The following is a 16,722-nucleotide window of genomic DNA, read 5'->3' on the forward strand; positions in this document are numbered from 1 at the left end:
TCAACCTGTTCAATAAATTTATAAGCACATTTTGTTCAACATTTAGAAGCTATAACATGAATACAAGGTAATTTAAAATAGAAAAGTTTAACTAAATGTGATTCAGATTAGTGTCTATCTGACAGGTTGTTATCTTGTTTCAAAACAGACTGTATCTTATTACAGGTTAATGTGCATCTTAACAACCCAACTAAATCAAATAACTACATGCAAGCTAGAATCACACAATATCCTTCCTCTGAGAGTTATTAGACTTTCCAAAGGTCATCCAAGTGAAGTAACAAAGCCAGGACAGAAACCCAGGCTCAGGCCAAAGGCTGTTTCCAGCTCAAGGGTTCTTTCCACTAGTCCATGCTGACACTGTCAGCCAAGAGAAACCGCAAAATGCAAATCCTCAAATGGTGACAGTTAAGAAAGAGCTCCCAATGGTCAGTCAACAATGCCTCAAGACGAGGGCTGACACTGAGCTGGTACACAGTGCAATGACTAGTTGGTGGTGGTGGTGGTGTTAGCTGCTGTCCGGTCGGCCCCTGACTCATGGTGGTCCCATGCACAATGAAACAAAACACTGCCCTGTCCCGTGCCATCCTCATGATCAGCTTCAGACAGGACAATTGTGAGCCAGAGGGTTTTCACTGACTGATTTCCAGAAGCAGATCACCAGGCCTTTCTTCCGAATTCATCTTAGTCTGGAAGCTCCGCTGAAACCCATTCAGCATCATAGCAACACTGGTTGCTAAAACACTGAAATATTTTAATAAGAAAATAACCCACTGGTCCATCTACGCCTATGACTCTGCTGCCCTGGCCCCTCCCTCTAGGCCCCTAGGGATCTCACCATAATCCAATAATTACAGATTTGGTATCTGGCACAAGAGCAGGCCTCCAGGACCCCCATTCCAGCCCCACTGTTCTGGTCTGTTCTGATTGTTGATGCCCGTATTGTACCGGTTGTTAATTATTTTGAGAATCACTATTCACAAAACCATTAAGTCATGACCAGAGCGATTCATCAGAGAACTAATCCCTGTCTTTCAAAGGTATGAACTTATCTAAAGTCACCCACGTTTGAGGGGGGGGGGGGGGAAACTTGGCCTACAGTTAAACTTTTTCCTTTCCCAGATCTGGCTGCCTATTTGTATTAAATGCAAGCTGGGGTCAGAGCAATCTCTATGCATCTCTTACAAATCAATATAATCATTCGTTCACTCAAGAAACATTTACTGAGCCAGGCACTGGGCTAGGCACTGGGATTCAGAGATGAATGCCAGCTGCCTACCCATGAGGTACCTACCCATGGTGCTCAGGGGCTCAAGTGAGGGAAAACAGAAAGGTGGAACCTGTAACCTCAACAAAAAGGCAGTAAGTGCTGTGAACCAGAAAGAAAGGGGAGATGGCACCAGGTAAGGTTCCACAAAGGCAACACAAGAGTGGCATCTTTAGGGATGTACAGGAGTTAACAGGTAAGCAAAGAAGGAAAAGGCACTTCAGGCAGATGGAACCACACATGCAAAGGCACAGAGAAGTGTACTGCGTTTTCAGGAATCTGCAAGAAGTCAGTTGTTGTTGAAGGTCATGAGGGAGTGAAAGCAAATGAGATCAGAAAGATAATTTGGGGCCAGATCAGGAAAGGTGTGATGAACAAGAAAATTTTCCTAACACTTGGGATTTCATAGTTCTTGAAGGCAAGTCCTGGTAGAGCAAATAAGAGGCTCATCTTTTAACAAACTGTGACTCCTCAATTTCATGTGCAGTGCAAATACTAATGCTCAGCTAAAGAATATTAATCTCTAAAGTGGATAGACCAAGAACTACTCCACCTACCTGTTGTGAGCTCAATTACCAGCAAGAAGGCATCTGAGGATCTCTCTACATCACAGGAGTTATCAAATAAGTTTCAGAAAAGAATATGAATACATTCGCATGTGAACATCCAATTTCAGTCAAGCTTACCTCGAAGAAGATGATTTTGCTGCCTGGTGGCTGTTGAGAAGAGCACTTTTCTGTTATTAAGCCTTCGCTCCTAAACTCAAAATCCTCTGCAGTCATTAAATGACAGTTCTGTTGAATTGCTTCCAAATCTTTTTCATTGGCTTTCTAAGGAAATAAAACAAATCATATGGAAGTTTCCATAAAGAAAAAATATCAAGAAATTGTCCCAAGTTCTTTAACGGAAGACATTTTACTTGCTCACAATACCTGTATGTCTTCTAATTTCCACCACCCCAAAATATTAGACAATTACAAAACTGAAACACAACTTCATTTCTGCGTTACCGTGACTTAGAGACAGACTATGGCACAGTCGAGAATGATGGCAGTCATTACAAACCTTCCCCACTCACAGCCACTGTGGCTGCCTCGTAGCAGGTGTGGAGAACAGAGCCCAGGTTCGGACCACCAGAACGAGGTTCCAATCCCGAGTCTACCCTTGCTCTCTGGGTCTCAGTTTCCTGCTATGTAAAATAGGGACAATGATACCTATCCTACAGGGTTACAAGGATGATTAGAAGGATTATATATCAAAACCCAACAAAGTACTGGTCTCTTTTGAAACATTACAAATTTGACAAAATTTGAGCCTTCCATATCTATGAGGAGATCTGACTTCCAGGAAGAAACCCCAAGAACGCATATATTACTTTAGGGTCTGGTCACATATTACAGGCTCCTTCATGATGAGGCACAACACAATTCCTCTCACCAAACCCTTCAGAAGATCTGATGGCCAACAAAACGATAGGACTGCAAACAATAGCAGAGAATCTATTCCTAACTATTCAAAGCTTGATAATTCCTCAACTAGGATTCTGTTCACTTTCTGACAGAAATTAAGCACAGGAACCACATCTTACTCCTGAACGCCTAGCAGAATTAATTGATCATGTCAAACTATTATAAGAAATCAGGGGAGCACAAACAAGACAGAAGCATAGGCAATTACTGGTAAAAACCCACTGAACTGTAACAGGAAGAACTAGGAATCAAATGACCAAGACTGAATTTCTAGAACTGTCATAGTACAGATATGCTTGAGTTAAAACTTTTTATTTTATAAAGGTCCAACTATGCAAATATACAGTCTAAAAGTCAAATAGTGCTATAAACTTTAAATGGAAAACTGCAGTGCCCTACCGCTCCATTTTTCACCTGTAAGTCCCACTCCCTGCAACCACCAACTTTCAACTCGTTAGGTATTTCTTCCAGCGTTTGTACATTACTTATTTGTTCCTTATTCTCATGTTTAATTTTTCAGGTTTAGATTCTGTCTATTGGCATCTATCATAGAAGTGTAAGGATTCATCTCTTACATCACCTGCCCCACAACACTTTTCCTAACAGTTACATTACAGCTTTACAAAAGGAAATATTCCACTTTTACATTATTATAGCCATGTAAATACTGTTCGTGACTCAGCCATATACTGTTCGATAATTAGATTTTCTTTCATGTTCAATTCTCTGCTTTTCTTGGAATTAGTCATTGCTTTATTTGTTTAGTTCCTAAAACTAAATTATGTACGTAACATTATCTCCAAATTCTCAAAAAAAAACTTAAACATTCCTCCCAATGGAGTTTAACATATCAGGTAATTGACCAGTCCATTTTAGTTTCCTGAAGAAATCCCAAGTGAAATCCTCCCTCTACTGCTCAAACCTGGACTCTCTACACAGGCTGTTCAGTTTTCAGCCCGGGACTTCTTTCCACAACGCCCAGGAATTCCCTACTCTCTAGGGTCCAGTGTCTCTCTCCTTCTTGCTTTACTCCATTTGTGTACAATTATCCCTCAGAAGACCTCTGCAAAGAATACATGGAAGGAAACTTTTTTTAGGCATCAAATGTCTGAAAATGCTTTTATTCTGCTGTCACACTGATGACAACTCAGCCAAGTACAGAATGCTAGACTGGAAATCACTTTTCCCAAAAAATTTGAAGGTGTTGCACCTTTGTCTTCTAGCTTCCGGTGTTACTGCTAAGAAGTTTGATGTCATTCTGAGTCTGGGCCCTTTGTATGTGATCTATATTTTCCTCTCTCTGGACGTCTTTTGAATCCTCTCTTTATCTCTGTGTTCTAAAATTTCACAGTGATGTGCCTTGAGACATATAGGTCTTTTTCATTCTTTGAACTAGAAATAGAACAGGCCCTTTCAATCTAAAATAGTCATCCTTCCATTCTGGAAAATTTCTTGCTATTACTTTGAAATTTTCCTTCCCTCTCTGCTTTGCATCTTCTGTCTTTCTGGAACTCCTGTTAGTAATATATTGTACCTCTTGCATCATGAGTCTAATTCTCTTATCCTTTCTCTCCCATTTTCCCATCTTTTTGTTTGTTTGTTTAATTTCTATTTTCTGGAAGACTTACTGACTTTATCTTCCAAGTTTCCTAACTCTTCCATTAAACTTTTTCTATCTGCAATCACACTTCCAAATTATAGTAAGTCCTTCTTCTTTGCCAAGTATCTTTTTATTGGATCTGATCTTATTTCTCATCTAAAGATGTTAATTACATTGTTGGGTTTAAAAATTTTTTTCAAGTTGTCTAGTTTTCTTCTCCTCCTTGCCTTGTTTCTATTTCCTACACATACCCCTCTTCTGCCTGTTTTGGCCTCTGTCTTTCCTCTACTTCTCCTGTGTTTGGTGACCTCACACCATCCACCTACTTTTAAGACTAAAGGTGTTCTCTACCAACCATTCTGACCAGGGACACAATAGATGGTACCAGCTAGAATGGGAGAAAATTGTAGAACAAAACTCAAATTCTTAAAAAAAAGACCAGACTTATTGGACTGGTAGAGACTAGAGGAACCCTCGAGACTAACTCCCTGAGATACACTTTAAACTTTGAACAGGAACCACTCCCACAGGTCACCTTTGTGATAAATAACAGATTGGCTCATAAAATAAATAATATCACCTATGAGTACATGAGTACTGTGCTCCTTTAAAAAAAAATCACCTATATGAGACCATTATTTACCCTAAAGCAAAGATGAGAAGCTTGGGGGGGCGGGGTTGGCAGGGAAGCTAGATTAATGAGGATAGAACAATCAGAACAGAAATAATGAGAATGCTGACTCAGTGTGGAAAATGTAACCAATGTCACTGAACGATAGGTATATAAGTTGTTATATGAGAACCTACTTTGCTGTATAAACTTTCACCAAAAACACAATAAAATATTGGGGGAAAAAAAGAAAAGATTAAAGGTGCTCAAAAGCTATTCAAGCACAGAAAGGGCCTGTCAATGGAGGGCCTCGCTATGTGATGATCAGGAAGGGACCTGGCTGTTTTATTGGAGGACCTCCAACCATCAGTACCTTTAAGTCTTTTCTCTTACAGGTCATAGTTCCCTTCAGAGGACTCTCATTACTGAGGATATACACTTTCACTTTGTCCCCATGTTTTCATTAAAGCAACCAATACTGCTATAAGTTGCACACCTGGTGGCCCCCAATCCAGAGGCTTTCTGACTTTAACTTTCCAGAGAGTAAACTCAAGAGAGTTTAGAAAAGAGAGTGTAGAAAAAGGAGTCATTTAACTGCTTAGAATTCCAGCCAAATCTCCTGTTTTCAAAGATTCCAAGTACCTCCAATTCCTGCTGAGCCTTTCCGGGATTCTGTAATATAAATCAGCTGGCTTCCTGTCTTTTCATACAAAAGGCTTATAGCAGAGTGGAAAAAAACTGAACTCTATGCAGTTACTACTTACCAACCACTTATCAAAACTTAAATTTTGTTGACAGCTCTTGCTTGCTGTTTTTCCCACCCATTTCCCTTGGTCCTTGTGGGTTTCTACGTTTTTACTTCCTCAGTGTCATTTTAATGAGGTTTCAGAAGGAAACATCTATAATCAATCCATCATGCTTATCTGTAAGTCTGAGTTGAATCTCAAAGACTCGCTACATAATCAAACAAGAAGGCTGTTATGAATTGAATTCTGTCCCAAAAAATGTGTTAGAAACACTAACCTCTGTGCCTGTGGTTAAAATCAAATTTGGGATGGGTTGTCTTTGTTATATTAATAAGACAAGATTAGTGTAGGGTATGTCTTAAATCAATCTCTTTTGAGATATAAGAGATTAACCAGCAAGAGAGGAGGCGGAGCCAACAAGGCACTATAGGCAGAAGCACCACATTGTCCCTCTACAGCAAGGCCCGAAAAACTAAGTAAAACAGATACAAACGTCAATCCTGGAATCCAAAGCATCCAACAAAGGGATAAAGAACTAGACCAAGTACCGAGTGGAAGAAGAAACTATAGAAAACAGAGAACAAGGAGAGCTATGGAGTGGAGAACCCCTGCCAGCTAACTCAGCACAGCTCCGTCATCTTGAAGCATGGCCAACAACAACCCCGGACACGGAGTACAGGAAGGCAACTTCATGGAGCTCCCAACAGGAGACAGAGCACCCAAAAACCAGAGTAACACAATTTCCCACCCCTCACCCTTCTGCCCTGTACACTGCCTCCACTGCTTCCCAGTGGGCCACGATCACTCGGCCAGAGAAACATCAGCTTGCCACCACCCCAGTCTTCCCCAACCCCACCAGCCAGCTCCCTCAGCACCCACTTTTTTTTTTCTCTCTCTCTCTTTCCCTTTCTTCCTTTTCTTTCTCCCTCCCACCTAGCCCTTTACCCCTTCCCAACGAGCCACACCATGCTACCCAGGGAGAGACACACTAGATCATTGCCACCCCAATTATTCATCCACCATCAGCCAGCTCCCTCAGCATCATTTTTTTTTTTAATCTTTTTTCTTTTTTTCTTCTCTCTCCTTCCCTTCCTCCTTTTTTTCTCCTGCTGCCTTAGGCCACTGGGCCACCTCCATGCCTTCTCAACAGGCTGTGCCACATTGATCAGAGAGACAGCCACCAGCACACAGCCTCCCTGGATCTGCCTTGCCCCTACACATCGGCTCCTGCCATGCTGCCATTTTTTTTTCTTTTGTTTCTCTTTATTCCTTTTCTTTCTTTCTCCCGCCCAGCCCATATGTCACCTCCACCTTGTCCAACCAGGCCACACCTCACAGGCTCGGCTATAAAGTCACTAGCCCATGGCCACCATGGGTCTGCCCCACCCTCACCCACCAGTACCCATCATTCCACTACTACTTTTTTTTTTTGCTTTTGTTTTCCCTTTTCTTTCTTTACTTTCTCCCACTCATCTACCTCTGCACATCACATTCCCTTCCTTCCAACTAGCCCTCAGGTCCACCCCGCCCCCACTAGCTGCGCCATACCATACTGCCAGTTTTTTATTTTTATTAATCATTTTTTCCTTTCCTCTCTCTTCCTTTTCCTTTTCCATCGGGTCTACACCCATACACCACCTCCCCACCAGCCGCTGTACCACATAGCACCACCACAGCTAGAGAGCCACCAGCTCGCAGTCACCCCAGTCCACCCCACCCCCACTATGACACCACTTACTTTATCTTTCCTTTTCTTTTTTGTCTTTTACTTTCCTTCTTTTCTGCCTTCCACCTAGCCTCGTACACCACCTCCTCCCCTTTCGTGCCAGCCCACAGGCCTACTCAACCTTCACCCTCAGGCAGCTTTTTTTTGTCTTTCTTTTTTCATTTCTTTCTCCCCCCACCCAGCCCTGTACTCCATGCTCCTACCGGCCCCCAACGTGACACTGCAGCTACAGCACCTCCAGTGTTCAGGTTAGCTACCACACCAGGCCCGCACTTCCTACCCCCCCCGACTTGACCACCACTTGACCAGTTGCTGAACAATGGGAAGGGAGCTCACACTACTCCCCATCTAACACCCCGCCTACCTGAGGAGGGGCTGGGAAAGCTCCTACACCACTGGACCAACATCAGGAGACAGACATCACCCACCCAGTCTGTATTCAGCCACCTCACCAAACCAGTGTACAGACAAGCAGGCTGACCCTCGCTGTTGATGCCCTGCCCCCCCAGACAAGGTGGTGAGAACTATCAAGGCCCAGATGAGCAAGCAGCAAAACATGCCTGGCATGCCACCTCTGACATATCATAACAAAACAAAACAGGATGAAATGAACAAACAATCAATAAATTAAGAAAATAATGTTAATGTCTTGGAGACAACAGACAGTATCAAAACATAAAAAAGCAGGACAAGATGGCTCCAGCAAATGATCAAAATAAAGAATTGGGAGACTTTCCAGTAGGAGGAAAGACGATAGAAATGCCTGATATGGGCTTCAAAAGACTAATATCTAGGGACCTACAAGAGATAAGAAAAGAGATCAATGAAAGCACAGACAAAACCAACGAAAAAATTGCCAAAATCAAGAAAAACACAAAACAATAGAAGAATTCAAGAAAATAATACAAGAACAAAACATCAAAATAAATAAACAGAAATCATCCAAAACCAGTAACTAGAAATATAAAAGATAAACAACAAAAATCTCAGAAACAGACAAGTCTACAGAAAGTTTGAGGAGCAAATTTGAAGCAAGGGAAGACAGAATCAGCGAGGCTGAGGACAAATCAATACACACCATTTTGAGGAAAAATCAGAGAAAAGAATGAAGAAAGCCTAAGAATTATGTGGGACACAATCAAGGGCAAAAATCTGCAAGTCATCAAAGCTCCAGAACAGGAGAAAATGGAAAACACAGAGAAAATTGTTGAAGATTTGCTGGCAGAAAACTTTCCAAATATCATGAAAGATGAACAGCTGACCATCCAAGAAGCTCAATGAACCCCATATAGGATAGACCATAAAAGAAAATCACCAAGTCCTCATAATCACATTTGCCAAAATGGAAGATATAGAAAGAATCCTGAGAGCAGCACAAAAAAACAGAGTCACTTACAACGGTGAAACAATAAGACTAAACTCCGATTACTCAGCAGAAACTATGCAAGCCAAAAGGTAATGGGATAACATATATAAAACCTTAAAAGAGAAAAACTACCAACCAAGAATAGTATATCCTGCAAAACTCTCTCTCAAATACACAGAGCAAAATTAGGACGTTTCCAGATAAACAGAAATTAAGGAAATTTGTAAAAACTGAACTAGATTTACAAGAAATATTAAAGGGAGTCCTCTAGTTAGAGAACCAACAACATCAGACAATAAACAGAGTCTAAAACACAGGACAGCATCAGCAAGATACCAACCTAAATAAAGAACTCTCAATAAAAAAACAAGGCTAGAAGACTTAAAACAAGGAAAAAGAGGCATCAATCTATAAATGACAACATTGAAACAATTAAAGGGGCAATAAACAGTACAAGTATAGAACTTTCAAATGGAGAGGAAATCAAGGCAATATCAAGTAATAAACGACTGGTTGAAACTTAGGAAAATAGGGATAAATTTCAAGATAAACACAAGTTAACAAACTTACTCATCAGCATAAAAAAGAAGAAAAACAAAGATTTAGTAAACACAAAATCTACAATAACAAAAGGAAAGAAAACCCACAAACGAAAGGAACTCAGCACAGGAGAGTAAGAGGAAGAAAGAAAATGTCAATACCACAAATAAAAGCACAATATGACAGCAATAAACTTACACCTATTAATAATCACACTGTAAGTAAATAGTTTAAACGCGCCCGTAAAGCAACACAGAGTGGCAGAATGGATAAAAACACGACCCATCAATATGCTGTGTACAAGAGACACCTCTTAGACACAAAGACATTAAAAATCAAAAGATGGGGGAAAAAATATCAAGGGCAGGAGTGGCAATACTAATCTCAAATAGACTTTAAGGCAAAACCAACAATAAAAGACAAGGAAGGGTATTATATAATAATTAAAGGGACAATCCACCAAGAAAACATAGCCTTAAAAAATATCTATGCACCCAACAATGGGGCCCCAAAATACACGGAACAAATTCTAACAGCCCTGAAAAGAGAAATAGTTCCACAATAGTAGAAAGAGGCTTTGGCACATCACTCTCAGTAAAGGACAGAGCATCTAGAAAGAAACCCAACACAGATACAGAAAATCTAAAGGCCAAAATAAAAAACCTGGGCCTCATAGGCTACTTTCTTTTCCAACACACACAGAACATTCTCCAGAACAGACCACATTTTAGGCCACAAAGCAACCCTCAATTAAATCCAAAACACTGAGATAAAACAAAGCATCTTTTCTGATCATAATGCCATCAAAGTAAAAATCAAGAGCAGGAAGAGCAAGGATAAATACATGGAAACTGAATAACACCTTGCTTAAAAACCACTGGATAACTGAAGAAATCAAAACGGGAATAAAGAAAAGCCTACATGAACTACAGACTACATCATCCTGAGACCAGAAGAACTAGATGGTGCCCAGCTACAACCAATGACTGCCTTGACAGGGAACACAACAGAGAACCCCTGAGGGAGCAGGAGAACGGTGGGATGCAGACCCCAAATTCTCATAAAAAGACCAGGCTTAATGGTCTGACTGTGACTAGAAGGACCCCAGCGGTCATGGTCCCCAAACCTTCTGTTGGCCCAGGATAGGAACCATTCCCGAAGACAACTCGTCAGACATGTATCGGACTGGACAATGGGTTGGAGAGAGATGCAGATGAGGAGTGAGCTATTTGCATCAGGTGGACACTTGAGACTATGTTGGCATCTCCCGTTTGGAGGGGAGATGGGAGGGTGGAAGAGGTTAGAAACTGGCAAAATGGTCACGAAAGGAGAGACTGGAAGGAGGGAGTGGGCTGACTCATTAGGGGGAGAGTAAATGGGAGTATGTAGTAAGGTGTATATAAGTTTATATGTGAGAGACTGACTTGATTTGTAAACTTTCACTTAAAGCACAATAAAAATTATTAAAAAAAAAGGAGTTAAAAAAAATTCCTAAAATCAAGTGAGAATGAAAATACATCATACCAAAACCTCTGGGATACATCAGAGGTCAATTCATAGCAATAAATGCACACATCAAAACAAAAGAACAGGACAAAATCAAAGCATTAGTCCTACAACACAAACTATAAAAAGAGAACAGCAAAAGAAGCTGACGACCAAGAGGAGAAAGAAAGTAATAAAGATCACAGCAGAAACAGAGGGAATAGAAAATAAAAAGAATCGACAAAACCAAAAGTTGGCTCTTTGAAAAGATCAACAAAACTGACAAACCACTGGCCAAATTGACAAAAGAAAAACAGAAGAAGAAGCAAATAACTCAAATAAGAAATGAGATGGGGGACATTACAACAGACATAGCTGAAATAAAAAGGATCATAATAGAATACTATGAAAAAATGCACTCCAACAGATTTAAGAACCTAGAAGAAATGGACAAATTTCGAGAAAAAACTGTCTACCTAAATCCAATACAAACTGAGAAGAAAGATCTGAACAGACCCATTACAAGAGAAGAGATTAACAAAGTAATTCAAAAAAAAAAAAAAAAAACACTCCCAACAATAAAATGTCCTGGCCCTCACACGACAACTAAGAGCCCAAGAGACAGAAAGGGCCACATGAACCAGAGACCTACATCATCCTGAGACCAGAAGAACTAGTTGGTGCCCGGCCACAAACGATGACTGCCCTGACAGGGAGCACAGCAGAGGACCCCTGAGGGAGCAGGAGATCAGTGGGATACAGACCCCAAATTCTCATAAAAAGACCAAACTTAATGGTCTGACTGAGACTTGAGGAATCCCGGCGGCCATGCTCCCCAGACCTTCTGTTGGCACAGGACAGGAACCATCCCCGAAGACAACTCATCAGACATGAAAGGGACTGGTCAACGGGTGGGAGAGAGACACTGATGAAGACTGAGCTAATTATATCAGGTGGACACTTGAGATTGTGTTGGCAACTCTTGTCTGGAGAGGGGATGGGAGGATAGAGAGAGAGGGAAGCAGGCAAAATTGTCAAGAAAGGAGAGACTGAAAGGGCTGACTCAAGAGGGGGAGAGCAAGTGGGAGTAGGGAGTGAGATGTATGTAAACTTATATGTGACAGACTGATTGGATTTGTAAACGTTCACTTGGAGCTTAATAAAAGTTATTAAAAAAAAAAAAAAAATGTCCTGGCCCAGAGGGCTTCGCTGGAGAACTCTATCAAACATTCAGAGAAGAGCTCACACCAGTACTACTAAAACTATGAGTAAATGCTCAAGACCATTAGCCATTAAAAAAAAACAAAAACAACCACACCATTAGCCATTAGAGAAATATAAATCAAAACTACATTGAGAAACCATCTTGCTCTGACATTACTGGCACAAATTAAAATAACAAGTGTTGGAGAGGCTGCAGACTAGAACTCTTATGCACCGCTGGTGGGAATGTAAAATGGTACAACCACTATGGAATACAATATGGTGCTTCTTTAAAAAGCTAGTAATAGAAATACCACACAATCCAGCAATCTCACTCCTAAGAATATATCCTAGAAAAATAAGAGCCCTCACACAAATAGACATATGCACACCCATGTTCACTGCAGCATTACTCACAGTAGCAAAAGATGGAAACAAACCTAAGTGCTTATCAACAGATGAACAGATTAACAAATCGTGGTATATACACACAACGGAATACTATACTATCATAAAGAATAATGACGAATCTTCAAAATATCTCACATCGTGGATGAATCTGGAGGGCATTATGTTGAATGAAATAAGTCAATCACAAAAGGACAAATACTGTATGAGACCACTATTTAAAAATTCAGGATAGGTTTACACAGAGAAAGAAATAATCTTTGATGATTAAAGGGAGGGAAGGATTGGGGAAGGGAAATCGTTAGATAGCACCTATGTGTTAACTTTGGTGAAGGGAAAGACAGTGCTCAATATAGGAGAAGTCAGCACAACTTGACCAAGGCAAAGTCACAGAAGCTTCATAGACATATCCAAACACTCTGAGGGACTGGGGGCTGGGGATCATGTTCGTTGGCATAATAAAGTTCATAAAGAAAATGTTCTACATCCAATTTTGGTGAGCAGCATTTTGGGTCTTAAAAGCTTATGAGCGGACACCTAAGATACATCTACTGGTCCCATCCCATCTGGAGCAAACAAGAATGAAGAAAACCAAAGACACAAGGGAAATATTGGTCCAAAGGACTAATGGACCACAAGTACCACAGTCTCCACCAGCCTGAGCCAAGAAGAACTAGATGGTGCCTGACATTCACACCAACTGCTCTGAGAGGGATCACAACAGAGGGTCCGGGACAGAGCAGGAGAAAAATGTAGAACGAAATCCAAATTCACAGGAAAAAAAGGCCAGACTTACTCTTCCGACAGAGACTAGAATAACCCCTGAGACTATGGCCCCTGGATACCCTTTACACTCAGAACCGAAGCTACTGCCAAAGCTGACCCTTCAGCCAAAGATTAGACAGGTCTATAAAACAAACAATAACACACGTGAGGAACATGCTATTTAGTTCAATCATGGAAACAAGACCAAAAGGGCAATGCCTGCCCAAAAGCAATGACTAGAAAGCAGGAAAAATGGATAGGTGGAAATGGAGAATTGGGGTGTGGACAGGGAGAGTGTTGACACATCGTGAGGATTGCAACCAATGTCAAAAAACAATTTGTGTATAAATTGCTGAAGGAGAAATTAATTTTTTATAAAAAAAAAAGCAAGCAAGAGAAGCAGAAATGGAGGAAGAGAGATGCCAAGCCACATGAAGATCACCCAGGAGCAGAGGCAAAAAAAAGACAAGGACCTTCTTCCAGAGCTGACAGAGAGAGAGCGCCTTCCTCTAGAGCCAGCACCCTGAATTTGGACTTCCAGCCTTTTAAACTATGAGAATATCTGTTCGTTAAAGCCAGCCTTTTGTGGTATTTCTGTTATAGCAGTGCTAAATAACTAGGACATACAGTATTCTAAGACAATAAAAAATAGTTATAGAAAAAGTACAGAAGAGTGAAAAGCATGAAACAAATAAGGGATAGCAAGTATTTGCAGTAGAAGTACCTTAGTGAAGTTGTTTGGGCACTACCGCAAAACAGACCCAGGGTAAGTTCTTTCCCCTCTCTGAGCCTGCCTCCATTTCTCCAAACGTACCTTCCTAGTAGCTGAGGCTCAAATGACATAAAGAAAGCTCAAAGTGCTCTGAACACATGAACAATGAAGCTTATAATCTTATTTTTATATAAATGTTCCTGCAAAAGAGTTTAAAAAAAAAAAGAACGCCACATGCTAAATCAAAAGATTTAAATACAAAAGAAAACAAAACTTATGGTACCACAAGCAACAAGTCCTTTTGATGGATACTTTCTGTTAGACGTTTGATCTCTTGCTCTTGACTGTGCAATTTTTGATTGCTTTCACTCAAAAGACTCTTGTAGCGATTCTCCACTGCTCTCTCTCTCTCATTCGCTTCGTCACGTAATTTCTCAACTTGACTTCTAAGGTCCTACCAGAAGAGAGGGAAAAAATGGAAGTTACTTGACAAAACTCTCAAAGAGACAATCCCTCACCTATTTGACACGCCAAACTACTGCTATAAGAGAGCGAGCTAATAGGTGTATTTAATAAATGTGTACTTTCTTCTCATTTAAAGTCTTATGAAAACCAACTTTAAGAATAATCTGAAATTTGAAAAAGAAATCTTATACACATAATTTATGCTATCGCTATTTACAATACTAAAAAACAAGAAACTATATATCCAATAATAGGGCAATAATTTTTTCCCTTTTTTTTTTTTAAGCATGCTTTAGGTGGAAGTTTACAGCTCAAGTTAGTTTCTCACACAAAAATTTATACACATATTGTTATTTGTCCCTAGTTGCTATCCCTACAATGTAACAGCACACTTTCCCTTTCCACCCCAGATATCCTGTGTCCGTTCAACCAGCTTCTATCCCTTTCAGCCTTCTCATCTTGCCTCCAGACAGGTGCTGCCTGTTTAGTCTCATGTACCTTCTTGAGCTAAGAAGTACAGTTTTCACGAATATCATTTTATGTTTTATACTCCAATCTAATCGTTGTCTGAAGAGTAGGCTTCAGGAATGGTTTTAGTTCTGGGATAACAGAAAATCTAGGGGTCATGTCTTCTGGGATTCCTCTAGTCTCAGTCAGATCATTAAGTCTGGTCTTTTTACGTGAATTTGAGTTCTGCACCCCACTTTTTTCCTGCTCCTTCAGGGATTCTCTGTTGTGCTCCCTGTCAGGGCAGTCATTGGTGGTTGGGGAAAGAATTTTTGAAGAGAGTATATAACACGGAAAAAGCACAATTACAACTAAAACCAGGATACTAAACTGTATATCTAATAGGATGCTGATTGTTCTCTAAATGTTTATACAAAATGTTGTTAGGGCTACAAGGAAACACATCAAAACAATAACAGTACACCTGAGTAGAGATTATGGGCGATGTTCATTTGATTTTTACTTTTTTATTTTTCTGCATTTCTAAAATCTCTAAATAAGTCTGTATTACTTTCATAATCACAAAAAAAACTGTCTTAACATCACTCGCAAAAAATTTACAGTAACATGGAAAATGCTCATGTTATAATGCTAAGGAATAAAACACAAAACAAACAGCATACAGTGCGACTACCTTAACACATGCAGTATTCACAATACTGAAGCACTGTTTGCAGTAGCAAGAGGCAGAAAACAATCTAAATGTCCACCAAAAGAGGAATCAATTACAACACATTCTCACCATGGAGTACTGTTACGGTATAAAGGAAAAGGAAAAAGGACGTGCTCTATAAATATACTGCCCTAAAGTACTCTCCAGGATATATTGTTAAGTGGGGGTGGGGGGAAAGACCCAGGAGAAAAAATTGTATAGCATACTGCCATTTATTTAACCACAAAAAAAATTAGATGGTTGCCTAGAACAGGTGGAGGCCTGGTGGCGCAGTGATTAAGCATTTGGCTGCTAACCACTTCTTGAAAACCCTACGGCGCAGTTCTACCCTATAGGGTTGCTATGAGTCGGAATCAACTAGATGGCAATGGGTTCCAGAACAGGTAAAAGGGATAGAGAGAGGTGTGAGAGCTCATTTTACAGATGTGATTTAGGAACCACCTAAATGTTCAGATAATTAATCTAAAAAATAAAAATCCTTTAAAACTGAAAGCAAAAACAAATGCATCTATGTATCAAGTTGCCTGCCTAATCAGAGAGGAATTATTTCAAGAACTTTAAAGCAGAGTAATTTGTACATTCCTGATAAGATATAAAAAATCTTTTCAGCAATCATGTTATAAGTAGTAACACTGGTATCGTTATTCAAAAACTCGGGATGTGTGTGTGTGTGTGTGTGTATTTATTAGATAAATAATTATTAAGGTCATTAAGAACCGAGGCTTCAATCATTAAAAAATATATATAAAAGCAGTCAAGTTAAAATTTGTAATTCTGGATCAGAATTGGGAATATCAATATGAACTTATATTTTCTGTTATATCCTACCTCCTTCCACTGAAAAAGCCTAGAATCAGTGTTCCCCCTAGCAACCAGACTACAGGCTCTAAATACCATTTGCCAACAAAAAGAATCACAGTTCCTTAGAGCAGTGGTTCTCAAAGTGTAGCCTCTGGAACAGCAGTATCAGCATTGCCTGGAACTTGTCAAAAATACAAATTCTTGGGCCCCACTTCAGACTTATGGAATTGAAACTTCTAGAGGTGAGGCCCATCAATTTGTGTTTTAACAAACACTCTAGGTGATTCTGATACACACTAAAGTTTACCTTATAAAAAAGGCCAATTCCAGGCCTTGGGAAGGAATGTACAATATGAGCCCAGAAATTTGTTCGTATCAA

The 16,722-nt window shown here is 40.1% G+C and overlaps 1 protein-coding gene across 3 annotated transcripts in view; it reads right to left on the reverse strand.

Moving 5' to 3' along the window:
• CDK5RAP2 (CDK5 regulatory subunit associated protein 2) overlaps positions 1-16,722 on the reverse strand; it is a 228,257-nt gene that overhangs the window by 118,858 nt on the left and 92,677 nt on the right. For all 3 annotated transcript variants that reach the window (XM_049897012.1, XM_049897010.1, XM_049897011.1), the window contains 2 exons: positions 14,181-14,351; positions 1,954-2,097 (listed from right to left, as the gene is read on the reverse strand). In XM_049897012.1, coding sequence (XP_049752969.1) covers positions 1,954-2,097; positions 14,181-14,351 — 315 coding nt within the window. The remainder of the gene's footprint in view (positions 1-1,953; positions 2,098-14,180; positions 14,352-16,722) is intronic.

The sequence above is a fragment of the Elephas maximus genome, chromosome 9, assembly GCF_024166365.1.
Source record: "Elephas maximus indicus isolate mEleMax1 chromosome 9, mEleMax1 primary haplotype, whole genome shotgun sequence".
Classification (NCBI taxonomy): Eukaryota; Metazoa; Chordata; class Mammalia; order Proboscidea; family Elephantidae; genus Elephas; species Elephas maximus.